The sequence below is a fragment of the Zosterops lateralis genome (genome assembly GCF_965231275.1).
Source record: "Zosterops lateralis genome assembly, chromosome: 3".
In the NCBI taxonomy this organism is placed as follows: domain Eukaryota; kingdom Metazoa; phylum Chordata; class Aves; order Passeriformes; family Zosteropidae; genus Zosterops; species Zosterops lateralis.
In genome coordinates, this window is record NC_139764.1 from 19,449,457 (window position 1) to 19,471,478 (window position 22,022).

A 22,022-nucleotide genomic window follows, 5' to 3' on the forward strand; every position below is an offset into this window, starting at 1 on the left:
CAAAGTCAGTAGGAGGCACAGAAACCACAGTGTCCTTATGCACTTAATCACTCACACACCAGAGTATATTTTCACCTGGCAGTTTGGACTGTCCAGTATAAAGCAACTGATGAAGTTTCTGCTTGTTCAAGACATGAAAAAAAACCCAAAAACCACCCAGAAAAAGGGTAAACTTGTGATGCTTGGTGTTCAGCAGCTTAAAGGGGGGAGGAGGATGGATGCTGCCTTCACCTTCTCCAACTATGTTGTACAATTCATGTCAAGTGCGATGGTTGTGATTGTGATTATTACAGCTGGAAGTCTTCATGTTTTTTTGAGGGTTGATTTAATGAGTAATTTAAAAATGATAAAAACAGAACCTTTCATTGCGTTTACTATTCTCTCTCCCACCAAAACAAACGAAACCTGTTTTCCTAGCTACGGGAAACATACTGATTTAATTTCACTTATTAATGATAATAGTTCAAAGGATACTTCAGGAGTTCAGTCTGCAGCAGGGGAACTGTGTTTGCAGACTAGCTTGGTCAGAGTCATCCTGGTGTCTACTGGAGTCATGGGGCCAAAAGCAGAGGGGAGTGCAGAGGTATCCAAATTAATCTGAATTGATAAAACTGTCAGGTTAAGGTGTAGTCACAAAGAGAGATAAATTGCAGCATCTGAGACCACTTAAAGGCTGATCCAAAACCTTGTAGACTCCATAGGGTTCTTACCGTTCCTTTAAAGAGAGTTGCAAGTCTTCATGTTGATTAATTTTCCCATAAACCCCAATTGTGCAGTCAGCAGTTCCTTCTTTTTTTTCATCTCTCCATGAATAATGCCTTTTCCTCAATTGGCTTCGTGTGGATACTGTCATGAATGATAAAGAAATCAAATTTCTTATGTGAGGTTTTGCATATAAAGGTGTAAAACTGTCTTACAAGAGAGATGAAACTTCTGTAGGACAAGAGCTCCTGTTTACTCATAGAGGGTGTCCCTTGTCTGCCTTCCAGTGGAAGGTAAATACTTGTTTGCAGTATATAAATGCACATATGCAAACACAAAAACAGGCACACTGAAAGAGTGCTCATTCTCTGTCTTCCTTATATATGAAAGAGAGAAAAAATGTAAATGCAGCTATGGCTCAGGAATATCCACTCAGATACATATTCAGAGATTTGTAGTACATAGTATCTAAAACAAAGAAACTGGAAAGAAGGCCTACAAAGATAGCACAAGAAAGTTCTAGGAATAAGAAGCTAAATATAGACCAAACTGACAGTTAAATAGGGCTTTTCAATCTAAAATAAAGTCAAGATGGACAGGGTTTGTCTGTGCCAGGGCAAGTGAATGGCTGCTAGTTTGACTTGTCCACACTGAACAAAATGGTAGGTTGATGCCTCAAACAAATGACAGGGAAGGACAACTTACAACTCATCCTGGAAGCATCAATCTTATATATACATATTATTATGCCAAATTATATTCCTAGTAGGATTAGGTTTGGCTGAAGGACAAGTAGTAGTCTCGGAGTTTCCTACAGCAGGAAAAATAAACTGAAGATACTGTTTCTCTCTTAAAGGAGGGTGTAATATCCCAACCAAGCAGCTTTTATAAGAATTTGCAAAATGTATCAAGATCATAGTTGCATACAGTTGAGTGTTTCTCAGAAGCCCTTCCCTTGGTATTTTGAGAGACTCTAGCTCTGATGTGTTGCTGATGGGAGAGAGGAGCAGCTTTCTGGTGTAGGAGTAATTTGCATCCGTTTGCCTTTGAGTTCTCACTGTGAGAATGTAGCAGTTTCCTGTCAATAAGCATGATAGCCAAGAACAGTGATTATGATGCCTGGGGGGTTATTTTCAAGCACTGCAGATGTGAAAATCTGAGAACCATTTTTTCTTTTGTTGTTTTTTTTTAATTAAATAGAATCATGAGGAAGTCTGGGGCTTCCTGTTCATAGTTGTACCTGTTTGATCATACCGAGGATATGCTTTGGGAAGTACTCTTTCAGAGGATTTTTTGAAGTGTTTTGAGAACTTGTCATCTCTTACTTATAATGCATCTATAGTTAAGGCTGAGATTACTTCTTTATCATCAAAGATTTTCTCATAGCTACATTCATTAAAGAGTCAGTTTGAACTTACTCAAAGAGCTACAACAAGCAGGTAATTAAATGGGTAACTGTGAGAACACCTGTGCTTCTTCAGCTGAAAATGCCTCCCCAGCCCCCAAATACAATTTTCCTTTTTCTTTTTTTTCTAATTTATCCACTTCAGTTTTCACACTGTAAGAGAGGAAGAAACTGTTTCCTCCATTTGAACAGAGATTTTCATCAAGCCTTAAAGTAATTTCATCTCCTCTCTGAGGAGTGTGAGCTTATCTCTTTCCACTCTCTTCTCCTGTCTCCTCTCCAAGGAGTTTGGGTGTCAGGCAGGAGTGCTGCACGCAAATTTTTCTTGGTGCTGCTGCTCTGGACAGTGTGGAAGGGCCTCAGATGATGACTGAACCCCCTTTAGGGTTACCTGGTTAGTGCAAAACTGCCTTACTGTATACCCCTAGTCAGGCTTTACCACTGGGAAGGAGAAACATTGTTTTGAAACGTGAACTGAGATGTCTAACACTGATGTTGGAGACTTGAGGCCATTTTTCTGGTTTTTTTTTTTTTTTTTTTTTTTTTTTTTCCTGCTTTTCTTCATTATATAGTAAGGGGTTTATGTTTATGGCTTTTACTGCTTCCAAGTGGTCAAAATTCATGTAATCCTGTTCATAGTGTCTCCTGTCTGCTTGCCTTTCCCTTTTGTTTTTCCTTCCTCTTCTCTTCCAGCCCTCATCACTATAATCAGAATGACTATTCTGTTCCAAAAATATCCTTTAATAACTAGGTATGGAATAAAATCTGAAGCTGGCTAATTCATGCTCCATATTCTGAGGGGAAGTGGGTTTCAGAGAACGTATAGATCAGATGAGCTGCTGTTATTTGTTGTCTTAGCAGATCCCTGTGAACTCTCTGTAAGCCTGAAGGCATTTACCATGTACCAACTGCTGTGTTTTTTTCCCAGTTCATAAACATTCAGGATTTTCCACCAGTAGGTTGAAAGAGGGGAAGTTTAAATGCATGACCTGAAATAGAGTTGAAAGTAGTTGTTAATCTCTGCTAATATGGCAGTCTTATAAAAAACACACGGGGTAGGTTTTCTTAATTTCTATTAAATTGTTAATAGTACCTAATTGACCATTAGAAACTGAACCATGCTTGAGCTATTTCTCTGACTAAGGCTGTCTTGTGTTAGAATGCTTGAAGGAACAACACATTTTATCATGAAGAAAGGTAATAAAATCCCACTTCTTTGTTGCAGACGCCATCCCGCCGAACTATTACAGCCTTTACTTCCGGATTGTCCGGTTTGACGTCTCAGCCATGGAGAAGAATGCCTCCAACCTGGTGAAGGCTGAGTTCAGGGTCTTCCGCCTGCAGAACTCCAAGGCTCGCGTCTCCGAGCAGCGGATAGAGCTCTACCAGGTACGGGGGCCCCTCACACCCCTCAGTTCCCCCCCGGCTGCTGCAAACCCATCCAGCAGGCAGAGCAAATCCAGGACACGGAGCTGAGTCCCCTCTCTCCAAAGCAGCCTCTTATTTCAGTGCCTTCCCTAGAAAACACTTCACTCGAAATACTACCAAGCTGAAATGTGAAGATTTTTTTCTAGCAGTTGATCATCAGGACTCCAGAGTTTTGAGGCAGTAGTGTGCCCAGGTGGCCCAGATGGCCAGTGATATCCTGGCTTGTATCAGCAATAGTGTGGCCAGCAGGACCAGGATGGTGATTTTCCCTCTCTATTCAGCCCTGGTGTGGTCGCAGCTCAAATCCTGTGTCCAGTTTTGGGCCTCTCAGTGCAAGAAAGACATTGAGATGCTGGAACATGTCCAGAGAAGGGCAACAAAGCTGGGCAAGGGTTTAGAGAGGGGGTCCTGTGAGGAGTGGCTGAGGGTTCTGGGGATGTTTAACCTGGAGAAAAGGAGACTCAGGAATGACCTTATCACTCTACAACTCCCTGAAAGGAGGGTGTAGCCAGGTGGGGCTTGGCTTCTCCTGTGCAGCCAGCAACAGGACAAGAGGAAATGGTCTCGAGCTGCAGTATGGGAGGTTCAGGTTGGACATCAGGAAGAATTCCTTCACTAGAAGAGCTGTCAAGTGTTGGAACAGGCTGCGCTGGGAGGTGGCGGAGTCACCATCCCTGGAAGAAATGACTGGACATGGCACTTAGTGCCATGGTCCAGTTGACATGGTGGTGTTTGGTCAAGGGTTGGACTCTGGTCTTGGAGGTCTTTTCCAACCTTAGTGACTCTGTGATTCTGTGTTTCACAGCATATAAAAAAGGTGAGAGAACAAGACATCAAAAAAGTCGTTCCTAGGATCTCTGTCTCCCAACACCTGACCTGAGCTGTAGTTTACATAGAGGTCAAATTCCTCTTTCTGGCCCCTGTTCTGGAGAAGCTTTTTAAGCCTTCCTTGTAGAAATGGAATTAAAACTGAGTTGCAAAGCTTAGGACTTTCAAACCTGGCTTCTGTATAGTAGTCCAGGGGTTGAGGCAAGGGAGTGGACAATTCAGGGTTTGTGAAGTAAGAAAATGCCCCATGACCATTTCACTCCTGAGTGTTGACAAGATTTATGTCATTTAATCTTTAAGGACTTTAGAGCCTTTAACCTCATTTAACATAGTCTGTGCATTTGTGCAAATGCTGTGTAGAGCATATTTCACCTAAAGCATAGTTCTCCTAACTGGGAAACACAGCAACTAAAAGGGGCCCAGCTCCCAGAAGTTTTATACTAAGTAGAAGCTGTTCCATGAGTGAACCTGTGACATGTTCTGCTAAAACCCCTGATGGATAGGATACCACCTTGTAGAAGTGAATGGAAACCCTCTTTAGCTCTGTTCTTGCTGCCTGCATTAGCTGTGTTTGGGCACTCTCTTGGGCTTGCAGCACTGTAGGGTCCAGCTTGGACCCAGTGGATACAAATTTGAGTCTTCTCCCTCACTCTGAATGTTCACCTTTTCCTGCCTGGTCTGGTCAAGTGGAAGCCAAACTTGAAGCAGAGAGAGGGGGCAGTTTGGGTTCACAGGCTTGCTGAAGTGACAATAAAAGCCAGTCATGGAGGCTAACAGCAGGAAAAGTGCATTGGTCTGTTTAGATGTTGTTTAAATGTAGAAAAAGCTTAATTCCCATTTGAATGTGGTTCAGGTCCACAGGTGGTCACTGGAGACTGTGACCTGACTGCCATCCTTTCCAAGAATAGGATGGCAGAAAAGTTGAACAAATAATGTGTTAATTGTTAAAAGGGAAAGCTAAGAACATCCATTGAGAGTCACTGGAGTTGGCTGTATAGAACAGCCATCCCAGAGAAATACACTGTGAGTCCCAGTGACGCTGCCACAGCAGCCTGCTGAAACAATTGTATATTCTGGCTTGACCTCACTGTTCAGACATCCTGAAAGGAGTTGATGGTATCTCTGGGGTTTCTGTTGTTCTACTTTTGAGAGCTGTTAGTCAGCCACCTGAAAAGAATACAGCTGTGGTTGCCTGAGCTCAGTTCATTGCCTTTCTGTGTTTGAGGAACATGGGACACAAAGAGTTCAGCAGAGGTATGGAAGAAAGGGCCTTTGCTTGGCTGGGATTTTGCCTTGTGATGAGAAACAGCTGGGGCTTACTTGAAAGAGCCTGACTCCAGCAAGCCTCCTGTGCCCATGGAAATGACTGACACCTGCATCCAGGGCAGGTACTTGGGTCCCTGGATAAATATATGGCTGGTGAGTAAGGCAGTTTCTTTTTTAGGCTGGGTGGAGCAAATAAGTGAAGTGTTAGGTGAGTAATGAGTGCAGGTTATTGTGGGATTAGATCTTTTCTCCACCAAGTAACAGGCAAGCCAAAGGCAGCATGCCCTGTGTGTTTGTGCCAAGCATATTTTAGGCATGTTACTTTGCTCCTTTGCTTGTAGAGAGGCAAGCTGTCTCTGGATAATTTCTCTTTGGTCATGTTTATTTCTTACAATTTTGTGTGCAGCTCTTCCCAAAACCTTGTTATGGGGGTATTACAGTTCTGTGGTGGGCAGTCTGAACTGCATGGGTTCCTTGCCAGGAGTTCTTCTGCCAGGAGCATGAGAGTCCCTAAATGTTGCTGCAACTGATCTCCATCACAGCACATGAGGTTAGGATGCAGTGTTTAACAGTAAAGGCAAAAGCAGGGAGAAATTGGAGACAAGGGACCCAAGATGTTTTTGGGTCCCTTCCAACTTGAGATATTTTATGGTGTATTGTAGAACAGTGCTATAGAAAGCTTCTGAAATTTACTGTATGAATTCTAGATATTAGAAAGAAAAAAAATTTTGCAGATGAAGGTGAAGAAAGAGGGATAGGAGACATTGGTGCCCCAGTGGTGTAGGAGGAACTTTGGGGCTGTGTATTAATGTATTGAGAATGCAGGTAGAGTTTTCTAGGGTGAACACAGTACAAACATGGGGGGGTAAAAGGGGAGAGTGAGGAAGATCCTCATTTCAGTGGAAGTCAGAGAGGCAACTATCTTCTGTAAGGGCAGAAGACTCAGTCAGATATCTGACTCCAGCATGAAAAGCCATGCATGGAGAGTGAGCCTTGCAGAGGAGATTGCTGGTGGAGTTGGCATGAGCAGCTGCCGCTCCTCCTCTGTGCATGAGCTTTGCTTCCTGTCTTGTGACATACATGCTGGGCTTGCCAGGGCTGTTGTGCCCAGAAGGAACAGTGTGGTTTTTCATCTTGCATAAGCAACATTTAATTATTAGGGGTTTTTTTCTCCTCCAACCAAGTTTCAGGTTGCCTAGTGCTTTACTTTGTTGTGGAGTTCTTCTTGATGAGGGTTTTTGAAATTCCTCTCATACCTGCAGTTTCAAGGAATGGTTGTTCCTTTGTCCCCTTGTCTTTCTCAGCCAAGCAGGAAGAGAGGGGCAGAAGCCTTCTGAGGAGAATCAGAGCTCTCTTGAGATTCACTGAGATAGTCCCTGAACATGTGCACATCTTCTAATTGCCCTCCAGGGGCTTTCTGATTTAGTCCAGTGGCAGTTTAGTAGTAGCATATGTAGCTACTAGTATGTATCAGTAGCACTGATGCAGAAGGGTCAACATTATTCTAAAGGACTATTTTAGGAACAGCTAGAGACAGATGTGCAGGGTAAATTGAAAAAATAAGCAAGCAGAATATAAATATTTTGTTTCTCTGCCTGATTCTTTCTTTGTGTGGTCCTCTGACCTTACAGATCTACCCCTTAAAATGAAAGAAGAAATGCAAAACTGCACCTTTTCAGCTAAGCTTTCCTCAGGCTGTACTTGGCTTCCTTTTCCAAACCACATCAGAAGGGGACTTTGTGTTTTCCTACAGCCCTTGTTTGCACTGACTCCAGGAAGGCAGTCTGGGGCTGCTTGGCATGGTGAGCCAGGGCTGTGGCCCCTTGTTCCCAGCCCCTGGCCCAGAAGCAGCAGCAGGACCCTGTTCCCACCTCAGAGGCTGAGCTGGAGCAGAGAGCGCTGTCATATTTGTGCTGGGAGTGAGTGGTTATGAATCTGCTTGCCAGGTTTGTCTGGATTTCTCAGGCAATGAATCCTAGAGATTAATTCTCATGGAGTTGCCCTGGATGCATCCACAAAGCCAGTGGGCAAGTAGTAATCCCTGTGTGCAGAAAATGCCTGTTTTCACCCAGAATACTTCTCTTGGTATTTAAGGATTAGTCAGTCACATCTGTGTGTTCCTGCACAGATGGGAAGTGCAATGCACATACTAAGTAGCCTTAGGATGGAAAATAATAAAACTCACAGAAGTAGGAATTAAGTTACTTTTATAAGGCTGGTATGAAAGCTTCTGTCTCTTCTTGGCTCCGGTTAAGTGAAGCTGCAGAGAATTAAATTCTTCTGAAGGCACTGCCTTTTCTGTCATTTCTTCTGCCCAAAAGAGAGGCTTAATCTGATGGTTATACTGCTGATCATCAGCACGTTGGAGAGTGGGAAGCCAAAGGGAAGGAAGTGGCGTGACCTCAGACAAGGCGCCCTTCTCCCGTCCTTCCACCGCGCCGTGCTCACTCAGGGCGCTTCCCAATGTGCACCAAGACTTCAGAAGATATTAAGAGGATAAAGTGCTTTTGGGGAAAGGAGGAGGAATAATATTAAATAAACAAGTTTTAGCATCCTCCAGTGGCCCTTGCTATGTTTTTAAAGATTTATGCCAAATGCAGGCTTTATTGGAATTTGATCAGATAAAGCTCAGTTGTTATGGGAATGTCTTTGTTCATCAGTTTTCTTGCCTGCTTTGAAGACTTCATCACATCTTTCTTTTATTAAGGTGCTTCTGTATTTATGAATAAAGTCCTCGCACCCTTCAGAAGAAGGCTTGTATTTTATGAATAAGCATTCCAGAAAACAAATAGGCACCACTGCAAAGCAGAACTAGTGGAAACCCTTACAGGGTGAAAAGACATCCTTCAGAGAGTGCTGTGGTATTGGGCTTAAGGTATTTTTATTATGTACAGGCAGTCAAACAATAACAAGTAATAATTACTTCCTGTGGAAGCGGTGCCATGTTTTGTTAGCACATCATCAAGTGTCTCAAAAAGTGCAGCTGAAGCACTGTATTTTATTGTCATCCTTATCTGAGGCTGCTGTGGATGGGAGGGATGTCCCAGAGGATGTATCAGAGCGAGGGTAGTGGCAAATGAACAGTGCCAGGTTAAAGCTGGGGGGGGGACACATCAGATTGCAGTGAAGAATGTGAAGCAGACCTTTGGTCCTTCTGTGTTGTGGAGGGCCCAGTCCATGTCAAGAGCTCCTGTGGAGCTTGCTTGGGGTCTAGGAAGAACTGTTTGTCCTCCAGGCAGTGGTACCCCCCTTCTTCCAGGGCCTCTCTCCCTCCTTGGAGGTATGAGGAGGAAGATGCTGTGGAACATATTACCCCATTATGAGTCAGATTTAAATTTAAGCCACAGTTGGTTGTTCAAATACTTTCAATGCAGACAGTGTTTTGTCTTATTTTTCAGTTGGGGAATACGTTTAGAGTGAGCTACTATAGATTTGGGCCAAATCTCCACAGTGCAAATCTGAGGCAATTTACACTGACTGCAACAGAGATCCTCCAGGCTGATCTCCGTATAATCAGGAGCAGAGAGGCCTTGCTCTCTTTTCTTGCCAAAAAGTGCTGTCTCTAATGCCATGGAAGAAAATACCATGAAGCAGGATTTGTGACTGTGAACTGGTGCAGGATGTCTGTATTACAGATATCACCTGGGGCACTTGGTTATAATTCACTGCCATCGCTGTGACCCACATCTAAAGTAGTGCATTTGGATCTCACAATTTATGTGTTGCTATCCTGAAACCAGACTCCTGCATTCTGAAAGGTCACAAGGTTATGTTGAATGGCAAATATACAGTGTTCTTTTGAAGTGCCAAACTCAGTATAAAGGGTGGATGTGTAATAACTTTCTACTCTACCAAACTCTTTCTCTTTCCCCCAGCAACAGCTCAGGACCAGAGGAAATTAATTTGCAGTACATTTCAGTTGAATTGCTGTTTTCTCCTTGTTCCAGAATTCCCTTTTTCTGGTCCCAAATACTGTATGCCCTACAAAAAGATGTCAGTGCATGGGAGACCATGTCTAGAGTACCTTTGGCAAATACTCTGTGAGTGTGAGGGGAAGTATTTATGGCTGCATCATCTTCAGTGTAATTTGAGAGCGTATCTCGGATGCACCCACCTCTTGCCAGGAATAGAGCAGTTACTGAAGACAACTTGAAGAAATATATAATATTTCCATCAGCTGCTGGCAAGGGCCAGCATGTGCTTCCCATCTGGACACTGCCATGTGTAGAAATGCAGGCCACGGAAGGCTGTGTTGCCATTTGTGGTGCCTGTACATTATTGGAGGCATGGGAATGCAGGTCATGGGTCTGAAAACAACAGCTAGCTTTGGGTTCCTGCTCTTTGGGCTAGGGTTTGTTGGGGGAATAGCCAAGCCTACATTACACTGGGACATGAACAGGTTTGGACCAAGCAGCTCAAAGTGGCAGTCACTGGGCTAAGGAACATCAGGTTGGCTTGATGGCTGTGTGCTAGAGAGCCTGTTGGAGAGGGAAAGGTGGTGTTCCTGTTCTGGGAAGGTGTAGGAGACAATGTGAAGCTTTGTTGGAGAGAAGCCAAGGTGAAGCAGAATAGATGATGGGAGAAAATGGAGGAGGATGGGAATGGTTTAGGTGAAACCTGTAGGTGGTGGGAAGGGAAAACCACAAGGAGAACTGTGAGTTACAGGGAACAAGGCATGCAAAGAGGAGGAACTTGTGGAAGAATACAACGTCTTGGAGGAAGTACTGTCCAAATACTCATTTAGCCAAGAAAGCTGCATGCCAAAATGTTGTAGTAAAATGCACATGAAGATGAGATATGACTGTCAGAGACAGGATCAAGAAAGAGAAAAGGGCTTAAACCTGTGCATTAAGGGGACATGAACACAGGAGTACCCTGCAGGATCTGGGAGATTTGGCTAGAAGACAGGAGAACCCACTCTGTTTCTGTTGACTTTGGCTCCTCTTCGTTGATATTTTAATAAAACATAATGTGCCTTTGGCAAGTTAAAGCTAAGGGCTAGATAAGTTTATGGGATTTTTTTGTTTTGCTTCATTTTATATAAAATCTTTCTTTGGAGCTATCTTAAAATCTCCCAAATGGCAGGAAATTGCCCTCAATATTTCAGAATCTTCCAAGAGAAGGACCCCAGACCCTCCGTTCTGGTTTATTGCTTATACAATGCAGAGTCTTCCTGCCTGCTTAAACATAAATCAGGCTGGAGGGCCTCGGGGCTCTGTCCCCAACTTACACTGCACATGTATCTTCAGTATCAGGAGGAAGGCCCTGCTTGGGGAACAAATGGAGAGGAAATCCCTTCCCAGGATCCTTTCTCTTCCCAGAGCTCGTCCTGTCACCGCAGGGTGATGGAATGAGTCAGTCACAGTGATTCCATTACACACTTGACTTCCTCTCCCTTTCTGACCCGCTTAAGGGCTCATCTCTTTACCCTTCTCACACTTCACCTTCTTTTACCTTTAAGTGAGCATCAGCCAGCACTGTAAGAGAATCCTTCTGCAGCTGTGGCCCATCCAGATATAAAAGAGGTTGGGTTATGTGTGCAATATGTTCTTTTTATTTGCAAGTTTGCATGAAGAACGTGTCTGGCAAGTTCTGAGCAGATGGATCAGAGAGCTATGGGTTTTTTACAAACTTTGGCAAGTACTCCATACCTTTCTTTGTATTTTGGCAGGAACTCTGCATCTCATATACTAGTCTCTAAAGATTCTGCCCTCAGTTTGAGCCTGATTCGGAGACCAGTGCAAGTAATGGAAAGACTTCATTGATAAGCAGGGGGACTTTAAAGCCCTTTTAACTCCACAGCACTGAAGGCAGAGTCTGCATTACTCCTTTGCAGGAGTGGCTACAAGAAGAACTTGAAAACTCACACTGACAATTTTTCAAAAAATACACACCCAGTCTCTTGCACTTAGAAGCAGCTGAAATTTTGATAGCCAGTAGATTCCTGATTATCTGGCAAAAGGTATCATATGGAAGCTTTGCCCTTTACACCATATGTTTTCACATCTAACGAGTAAGAAACTGGAGAGGTTTGCAGCAGAATCAATGATTTGCCTTTCCTTGTGTCCAAAATAGGATCAAAGGCCTCAGATTTAACCAGGGAATGAGAAAGGATTGATAATTAGCATGGCCATTTTTTAACTGTAAGTTTCAGAAAGAGCTGGCTGAAGTCCCTGAGAGCTGTCCGAGGAGACCTTTGAAACCTGGAACCAGGCAGTGAGTGAATCTTTCAGTAAGGTGAATAGAATGTAAGAGTTCGGAAATACCAAGCACCTGCATATGCAGACCTTGGGAATCTGGTCACTCCAGTGTAGAGTTAGGCTGGAGTTCCCTAAAGTTTCTTCTAGTTCAGAAAAGGTCATCCTAAATGGCAACTTTCAGCCATGCTGTGCATAGCTGAACTTATCTCTGCTCTCATGTTAACCAGCACAAGCATATCATTTACCACTGGATCTCATTGTTTGGGCTTATTTACTTTAAGCTTACAAGTACATGTCAGGTTATTTCCATTATTTTTAAAAGGGCCGTGAAGTTCCAATGGAAATCATGGATCATGACTGATAAGTAAGAGAAAGAGTAGTGAGCCTGCCAAGATGTTGTAATACACAAGAACATCACAGGAGTCTGAAATGACAGAGAAGGGAAGGGAAGGAAGGAAGTTATCAGGGGGCCAGCAGCATCTGGAGGGAGGAGATCAGACAGTCCAGAATGAATGGAGAGGAAAGACAGATTAATAGCAGGTTTTCACAAGATAATGCCATATTTACTGCTGTTCAGTGACTGCAGAACCCATGCTGGCTGATAGCAGTGGCCATTTCAAGTTCCAAGCCAATGCAGGAAACAGGATAGATATTTTTAAGTGCCCATATGATCTTACTACTATGTTTGGAAAGTTCATCAACTGGTTTTAAGAAACTGTAAGTCACCAAAAATGTTTCCAAAGAGTTGGTGACCATAATTCTCAAACCCAGCTATAAATGCTCTTGGTTTTCTTGGCTGCAGCATGGATGTCATTGATGCATCAGCCTGTGTATCATCACTGCTGAACCACATTCAGTTTTTTGTTTGTTTGCTTGCTGAGGAGGTGGTGAATTTATTAGCCAAAACTATTCCACTGTAAGCTATACTTAATTGTATTTTCCTATTCTTCTGCATCTGATTGTGGTGACAGTAGAAGACTAGAAGTAGTTATTGGCCAGAATACCAAATCTGAAATGAACTAAACAAGTTGCAGTTCTGGAGCTCTAGTTATTTGAAAGAACCAGTGTGTCTTCATGTCAAATTTTTTCCTTTTAGCTGTGTAATGAGTCACAAAGACTGGCTGTTCTGGCGTCTGCTGTCAGTGGTTATTGTCTAGAATACATACACTAATGTGTTGATTCAGTTGTCCCCTGCTTCAGCTGCCTAAATATATGACTGGGGGAGTAGGCGAAGGAAACTTTGAACAAAATAATTATGTTTCTTTTAACAGAGTCTTGGGCTTAGGAGGGTTTTTTGTGTTTATTTTTGAACCGGTTTAATTACACTGACACCCAGTGCTGCTGCTCTGCTCGTGTCAACTTCTGATATACCCCATTCTTTAAAAAAATCATGCATCTGCTAATTTTGCAAGCATTCTGCTTTGTTTGTTATCATGAATTATGTAGCGTTCTCAGTGTACTTTACAGTTTATAAAATACAGACTAAAATAATCCTTATCCTTACTTTTATACTCAGAACTGTATGATAGTTTCTTGAGGGTATAAACATATGTGCCTATAAATAAACAGTTTCATCCTCCAGTACTTTAATGAAGATTTCAGCTACTTGATACTTAAATTTTTTAAAATATGTTCTGTTAATGCTTTCTAGTTAGTCTGAAAAGTAAGCATAGCAAGTGACAGAAGTAATTTACAAATCGCTATTTTCTGCAAACTCCTCATTCTTCTGAAATCAGTTTGTGACAAAACTAAATTTCTTCACTGCTGGATGCCCTGGTTGTGGTGATTTGGGATAAGCTTTCAAGATAACATCATGGGTCAGTCTGCCTCCTCTGATGGATGAAGAGGAGCATAGACAAGTCCTTGCCAGCCGAGCAGAGGTTCTCCCCCAGAAGACTGAGCAGGATGAAGAGTAGATTTCAACAGGATTTGTAAAATACCAGAAATCTGGCAGGCCTGATGAGGGTGGCATGTGAGTGCTGTCATCGCCAAGATCCCCGGCTGGGCTTCCTAAACATATGGAGCTGTACAAACAAGAGCAATGCTTTGTTTGCATCTGGCTTCTTCATGAGCCATTTCCTGAAATTAACTGCATTATTCATTTATTCACGTGTTTGTTTCACCTTGATCTGCTGGAAGTAGCTGCATGTATGTGAAATCTAGAGACTCCTCATAGGTATTTGTTAGATCATTTTTTTCTCCAGGTGTTTCCAAGAAGCCTCAGAATTGAATAAAAGTGTATTAGAGGTAGGTTAGGAGTGGGCATAGAAGAAGGTAGGTAGAAGGCAGTGTGCAAGACGCTGGTCAAGAGAAAATTAAGAAGTTTTTTAATTAGTGGTTTTCCTGTGAAAAGGAGGAATCGCATACAAAAACAGAGTAGAAAAAATCTGAAATTATTCTTAGAATTTAGAGCATTGCTACTGAATGAAAATTACTCTGTATACTGGTCTAGAGGTCTAGTGGATCACCCTTTGGTAACACTTTTTCCAACACAGCTCATCCCCACAGCGTGATGGTATGCATGTGCTGGCTGTGTAATCATTTATTATAACAGGCAGTGCTACATTATCACTCTGTTGGAAGCAGGGCCAAGGAAGCAAATATCTCTGGACAGACATGCCCATGTCCAGAACCCAGGTTGGTTGGCTCTGAGCCTCCTCTGAGGCATGTGTGGAGGTGTGTGTGCTCGCAGCCATGGTGCATCACCGGCTGCTTGTACCTGTGGGTGTTGGGATGTCCCTCCTCAGCCAGGCAGGTGGGGCTGCCTGTGTGGAAACTCTGTCTCCTGCTCATGCAAATGATGGGATCTGTGTCTCTGCATGCAGTGGGTGATGCACAGGATTCCCCCACCGGAAAACATTAGCCTTCCACGTCATGGCCTGTAGTCAGACCAAACTCTTTCTGCCTCTTCAAGAGGGAGTGTTTGGGTAAAGTGCCAGAAGGAAGCAAGAAAAGATTAAAGGGGAAGTTTAACTCAGTTGACATTCTGTTTTTTGGATTTTCTTTTTTTTCCCCTTGCCTTCTGTTAATATTTTTAGTGCAGTGAAAACTTTTGCACAAAGGCTTTCATTTAGCTCCTGCAGGTACAAGCTGAGCAGCAGCAGTTCTGATAATGGTGTTTGATGTGGTTGTGATGGGCTAAGCATGAAGGTGAGGTAGTGTTTATAGGTAAGGCAAGGCAATGTTTACAGGGGAAGGTAATATCTCTTCTAAGGCCGATCAGTGTGGTTTGAAGAAGTAGACAAGCTTTCAAGCACAAAAGCTGCAAGGCACAGGAAAGGCTTTTATTCTTTTTTGAAACTAAATTAGTTGATTTAGTAGGAAGAAAGGATTAGAAACAATGAAAGAGGAGTTTTTCATTGGGGATATAGGCTTGAGGGTGTATTGAAAAAAAAGGTGTGTTGCTGATGGGGAAGGTTAAAACCAGAAATGTAGGGCAAAGTAAAAAGAAGCAAACCAAAGCAGGGAAATGGCAGAGAGAACCTAAAATGCTTATTTCATATAGTAATTTCTGGAAGATTCATTTGAAGAATATATTGTAGCTGTAAAAATTTCTGAGAGATTCCTAGGAAAAGGCCCCTTTTGTTTACCACCATATAGAGTGCAATTGCTTCAGTGTGGATGGAAATGGAAAGCAGTGTAGGAAAAGAAACTTAATCTGATTTACTTTGTGGAAGAAAATGGACTCTGAGGATCCAGCCTAGGATTTTATCTCCCATTAGCTTTCCACACTTGCAGCAATGTAAGAGAAAAAGAAGGGAAAATGGAAGTGATGAGACTAGAAGATCATTCTTGCTTACAAGTACTCAGGTTTTTAAGGCCATACACCCTAACACTATGAAGATACTTAACCCAAGAGGCAATTGAAGTTAATTTCACTAAGTGTAACACTCTTCTCACTTGAAAGCCTTTTGCTTAAGAACTGCCAGAGCCTGTTTAACCCATGGTGTCAGTTGTGGAAATTATGTCATACTTAGTTTGTGACTTTTTACCTCATTCTTTATATTTATTTTTTTTTCCTGAACATGCTGCATAAACAACATGGAGAGAAACTTCACTTTTAGCTATTGTTGGCAGGTTTCTGAACTATATGGCACTGTGGGACAGGATGGATAATGTCCAGCTCTTTTAATCCACAGTATCCATCCTGTCCCACAGTGCCATATAGTTCAGAAACCTGCCAACACTTTTCTTGTCATTCAGCTCAACAGTGGGGATGGATTTTCCTTGTACCATTGGATATGTGGAGTGATGATTTTTTGTACTTTTACAAATGCCTTTTATTCCAGGTGCACACTGACAGCCCTTGACTCTGTCTTTTGGTAGCAATTAGGATAAAGACTGGGATAAATACATTTATTTTTGATACCAACGCACAGCTGTGTCTTCAGAATATGTCTAAGACCAATTATAGTTAACATCAGAAGATTGCTTTTGGCACATTACTTACTTTTAGTCCTTACATCACTGCCAAAACTGAGGTATGCAGTTTCTGGAGTCTTTGGAAAGATATGACTGTGCAGAAAGGAAGAGAAATGAGCCAAGTTCTTATGTCCCATTTGCCTCACAGCCCACACCCTCCCCCCCAGTCCCAACACATCCTTGCAGAATGACAGCTGCATTACATCCTCAGAAACACTTGACCTGATAAAGACCAAAGGGAAGGCAAAGTTATATTTGTACTTCTCTGGGACTTTCCCAGCATTGATTACTGATTCTCTCATCCCTCTGGCACTTCAGAGCAGTGGTAGTCCCCTTGTTGCTGCCAGACTCTCTGTAAACAGTTGTTCAGACACTTTGTTTGAAGGTTACCTCATAAAAAGGAGTCCCAATGTTCACTGTTTGAGTGCCCTTAGTTTCTACTGGGGAGCTCAGCATCGCCTACCAGGGGCCCTTAGTAATCTTCTGGACTTGAACCAACATCTTCTCATGGCTTTTTGCTAAATGTGTTGATCAGGAAGAAGACAAAGAGCTTGTCATGCTGCTGTTCTTTTCATAAGACAAATGTTGTAGTAGGAGCCACACTGTTGGCCTGTGAGAGATTGAGCACTGCCTTGCAATAAATAGGGAGACTCTACATTCTGACTCCACATGCTGGACAGAATCTGAGCTTTTCAAGCCTGTTTAATTACAAAAAGTCTGATTTTATCATGATGACATAGTTTCACACCTCTTTTGAAATATTTTTCTTTACATGATTTTATTACAGCAGAGCTTGCTAGATGTCAGGTTGTTCTGGGCTGAGAAAATAGGAGGAAACAATGAGACGTTGTCAGTTACTCATTTGGAGATGGACTTGGGTGCTTAAAGAAAGGAAAAACCCGAAACAGCATCTGAAGTCTCACAGTTGGCCTGCCAAAAGTTACAAAGTGATGTTATCGTGGGGTATCTTGATTGGAGTTGGCTTAATGTTGCATGGCATTCCAGCTCCCTGCATCACAAAGCTATCAACAGAGTAATAACCAGAAAACCAGAAACCTGTCAACAGCCAAAAGTCCAATTGTTTCGGTCCTAAAGTTAGGGTAAATAATAGCAGGCTGTGCTTGTATATGGGAAGGCATCCATTGAGCTGTTTGCCTGGGATGTGAAGGACTGTGGGCACTTGAAATTCTGTGGGATTTTTCTCATGAAGGAATATGTGATGGTGTGTTTTGCTTGGGAGCCTAAGCTGATTTCATTAGGGTGTTTTTATATTGTTGTTCTCCTTACACACCCTAAGAAGATTCTTTCTGAAAATGTGCATGAATGTTCATCTACTGCATAGAGGATTCAGCTGTAATAGTTTCTTGTGCTATTTTCTAATGTTACTGGCCCATTTTAAAAGCAACCAAGTAAATGTTAACCTGTAGGCAATCTTATTTGTCGTTTCTTGCAGGTTTTAAAATCTAAAGAATTATCATCACCAGGACAGCGCTATATCGACAGCAAAGTAGTTAAAACAAGAGCTGAAGGAGAATGGTTGTCTTTTGATGTCACTGAGGCTGTACATGAGTGGCTCCATCACAGAGGTGACAAAAAGTGCTCTTTGCCTGCACTCCTGCCCCAGCAGCTCCTCCATTAACTCAGGAGTATTTCAGAGTCATTCCGTGTGTAAAAACCAACTCCACTCACTTTTATGTTTTGCAGACAGGAATCTTGGATTTAAGATAAGCTTACATTGTCCATGTTGTACCTTCGTGCCTTCCAATAATTACATCATCCCAAATAAAAGTGAGGAGCTTGAAGCAAGATTTGCAGGTAATCAAAGAAAAAAAAAAAAACAAACAAAACTTTAGCTTTTTTAAGATGTTGTGGTATGCACTAATTGAGGAAGGAAACAAAAAGCTGTTTCTGCCTCCTAAATGGCATTCAGCTGATTGAAAACTTGCTCATTTGAGAATCATGACTCTCAGCTGGTAGGAAATTGTACTAAGGTCACAAGGGTAAAACTGTATCACCTGAACAATTCTAAAATCAGAAGGCATGAAAAAGCTGTCCCATTCCATGCTTGCAACTTTAATGTCCTTAAGAGTCTATGTTACAGTTTGCAGCATGCTCACAGGATATACATAACATTTTGGATTTAGTGAAGACTTTTGCACAGTTTGCCATCCACTATTGGATAGTAATGAAAAAATTGCTCAATATTTTCCAAATAAACCTTTTGCTCTCCATCCTAGTACTGTAATGAGTCAGACTTAGTTGAAAAGATTGGAAAGAGTGGGCATTAAAAAATAACTGTGTAGTGAGGGTTATGAATATATATGCTCTTTATGGACAGCAGGCAAGGTGATATGGAATAAATATACCAAGGTCATATAAGCTCTCTTGTGTTTTTAAGCCATTGAACTTCAGTTTCACAAAGAGAAATTATATTTAATTGACTGTAGTACAGTTACCATGCACCAGCACATATGAATCTATAGCTGTATTAACCAATTTTAACCTTAATTCTGTTCATGAAATTCTCATTTATTGAAATGTGTCATGATTTGGTTCACTTGTGGTCCAAGTATTTGGCTATTCCTTGTCAAGTCTTAAGTTTTTCTAACCATTGTTTCACTGCATTGGAATTTTCTCCTGTAAGTAAATACATGTACTGTACATATGATTAAAGCCACTGTGTGCCTTTAAAAAGTTGTTAGTATGATGTTTGGTCACTATAATTGCCTATGTTAAGAAAACAGTAGTGTATCTTTTTCCATTTAGATGGTAGTACCTGGTTGGGGAGGTTAATTTTCTAAAGGATCTTGACAAAAGGCATAACGTGGGTCCTATGAAAGGCCAATACCTTGAGTTTCTTGTCTGTGCTATTACCATGATAAGAAGCTAGTAAGGCAGTTAGCGTTAAAAGAAAATACAGAATGTGAGGCCATGGATTGCTGTTTCAAGAAGAAATATTTTGATCAGTGTCTTTGCCATGCCCATATAAAAAAAGACAATAGAATAACTGACTTTCTGGAGAAAATTAGCAGATTTAAATAAATTGGCAATGAAAGACAAGGCATTGACAAGTATCAGAAAAGAGTGAATGTGATGGAGGAAACTAATGGGATAGAAGAGTGGGAAATGAAGGTGAAGTATCCAGAGCAGCTCTAAGTGTATTAAAAGGTATTAAAAGGTTTTAAAAGGTTTTAAAAGGTCCATACCTGTTAAAAGTTGGGAGTATTGCTCTAACTGAAGCAACAAAAGGATCACTGCTTGGGGCATTTGAAGCTAAGACACACAGATGCAGTGACTAAAATTGCCTTCTCTGTTACTCATTTAAACGTTTCCTGGTAAATGTACTGAAATGCCATTAAACAGATGTGAATGTGGGAGGGTTGATACAATAGCTAATGTGAGAACTATGGATATCTTAGACAACTTGGGTTGAAATTTGCCCCCACTTCCCCAGTAAACATGCCCAACTGACACCATCATGGCCCAGTTTCTGAGATTTTTTTTAAGAGATGGTTTATTTAATTTGTGAAGAAAAAGCAACACAATGTTTATCACCAAAATGTATTTTTTGAAGGTATTGATGACTACACATATTCCAGTGGTGATGTGAAAGCTTTAAAGTCCAATAGGAAAAAATACAGTGGGAAGACCCCACATCTCCTGCTAATGTTGTTACCCTCCTACAGACTTGAGTCGCAACAGCCCAGTCGGCGGAAGAAGCGTGCTCTAGATGCTGCCTATTGTTTTAGGTAACTATGCCTGCACACCCAATATTCTTACACAGTCCTACCAGCCTGGGAGGTGTCATGCAGTTGTTTACCATGTTTCTTTACAGTTGACATTTATACAGAATGCACACCCTCATTGTCAGACCCAGGGTCTGTGTGCAGCAAGTCTCTGCCTGGCAGTCTCCAGTCCTACAGAGACAGGGGTAGATTGTTGTGACCATAGACAGCAGAAGTTCAGTTCCATCTGGGGTGATTCCCACATGCATTAGCCCCATAGTTAAGAGCCAAATTACCACTTTGTTCCCCTACTCAGAGTCTCCTCTGCAGGACCTGGAGAAATACACTTGAGTAGTCCTCCAGGGAAGCCATTAGCTTTGTCTGTATGGGCAAGTCCTGCCATGTCTAAGCATCCTGTAATAGCTGTCATTTCAGTTACAGCATAAGTTACTATTGATTTGCTTTTGAGAATTTTTGTGACTCAGACTTGCCTGCCTGTAAAGGATCATTCAGGGAACAAGCAACAGGATTGTTTTTATTCCCGGTGTTGTCTTTGTTATGACCAGTGTGTTTGTATTTTATTTCCCAGGAATGTGCAGGATAATTGCTGTCTGCGTCCACTTTATATTGACTTCAAGAGGGATCTTGGCTGGAAATGGATTCATGAGCCTAAAGGATACCATGCTAATTTCTGTGCAGGAGCCTGCCCGTATTTATGGAGCTCAGATACTCAACACAGCAGAGTAAGTAATGGATTTGCTGATTTTCAGCTTCTGTTTTATAACTGCAAGCTGAGCTATGTTTCTGGGGCTGACATCAGCACCAGTTTCCAGAGTTACTCTAAGTAACTAAGGATGATGAAAAATGGCCCTATAGAGGAACTCACACATGGCCTCAAGCTAGTGTTGAAGCAGGAGAAATGTATTGGCCCAGAGATTTACCTTTTATATATATATATATGTTCATTGATACAAACACATGGTTGGATTGAATACTTTTTGTGAGTATGTCTCCTCTGGAGGTGGCTTGGAAAAAGCATTTCATTATGACATGGGTGGAAGATGGCGCAATGAGTTTGGTCTGCAAAGACACTGAGGGAGGCACTTTCAGAATAACTAAAGGGCTGAGTTGTACCACCTGGTCATCACCTATTTTATGACCTGCCATTTCAAGGTTAGCACCTGCCATGCTGAATTTCATGAAAATACACCGATAGCTGTCTTTCTTTTATTTCAAAAGACACATTCTTTCCTACACTTCAAAAATTTATATGGGGAGGAGGGACTTCATATATGGGATGTTGAAGAACCGAATCATAGCTGTCTGGGATAAGACTTTTTATTTTAGGGATTAGATGTAGTATTTTAGCCAATTGCCTTAGGATGAGTAGTGTTCTGCGGTGAAGTGCTAATTTCCTCTCAACTATCACTAAGGATGTCTAGACAGTAAATGTAAGAGACAGACATTTGCATCATAGTTGTCATAAAGTAAGAATTTCACCCTTGAGTCCATACTAAGAATGATGTCTCCCCTTTTTCAAGCCTCCCTTAAAATGACAGATCAGTGTCAGCCAGCAGGGAGAACTCTCTGTGCCCAAGGGATGGCTTGAGTTCCTTTTGGTTGGGAAAACCATGATACCATGTTCTTCCTGAGCTTACAGAGCCCTTTTTAGCTGTCACTGTCTCTGACATTGTACTGTTACCAATCTCAGCAGGCAGAGGTGTAAATAAGATGAGTATGTTTCCATGCTGGTGTGGAGTAATGGTGTACACATTTTGGAACTGCACTTGTTTATAAAGGAAAGAGGAAGAGTAACTGTCATGGTCACAAATATGTGGTTTGGATAATTGCCCGAGGAGCCAGAAGTTGCCTAATAAAGTAGTTAGTATTGCTGTCCTGAACAGATCTTCTGTCTCTCTAAGCTGCAAATGTTGTGTGGAAGTTCTAGGAAAAGGTCACTTGGTGTTTGGCTAAGGCATTAATGGCATCCTCAGGAGCACCTATGCATCATCAGTGGCTAACCCTACATACTTCCCTTGCAGAGAA

At 41.9% G+C, this 22,022-nt stretch overlaps 1 protein-coding gene across 1 annotated transcript in view; it reads left to right on the forward strand.

The window, feature by feature from the left end:
* TGFB2 (transforming growth factor beta 2) overlaps nucleotides 1-22,022 on the forward strand; it is a 61,446-nt gene that overhangs the window by 34,048 nt on the left and 5,376 nt on the right. The window contains exons 2-6 of the mRNA XM_083858386.1: nucleotides 3,333-3,496; nucleotides 17,705-17,837; nucleotides 17,956-18,066; nucleotides 19,826-20,000; nucleotides 20,566-20,719. Of these exons, the coding sequence (XP_083714512.1) occupies nucleotides 3,333-3,496; nucleotides 17,705-17,837; nucleotides 17,956-18,066; nucleotides 19,826-20,000; nucleotides 20,566-20,719 (737 nt within the window). The remainder of the gene's footprint in view (nucleotides 1-3,332; nucleotides 3,497-17,704; nucleotides 17,838-17,955; nucleotides 18,067-19,825; nucleotides 20,001-20,565; nucleotides 20,720-22,022) is intronic.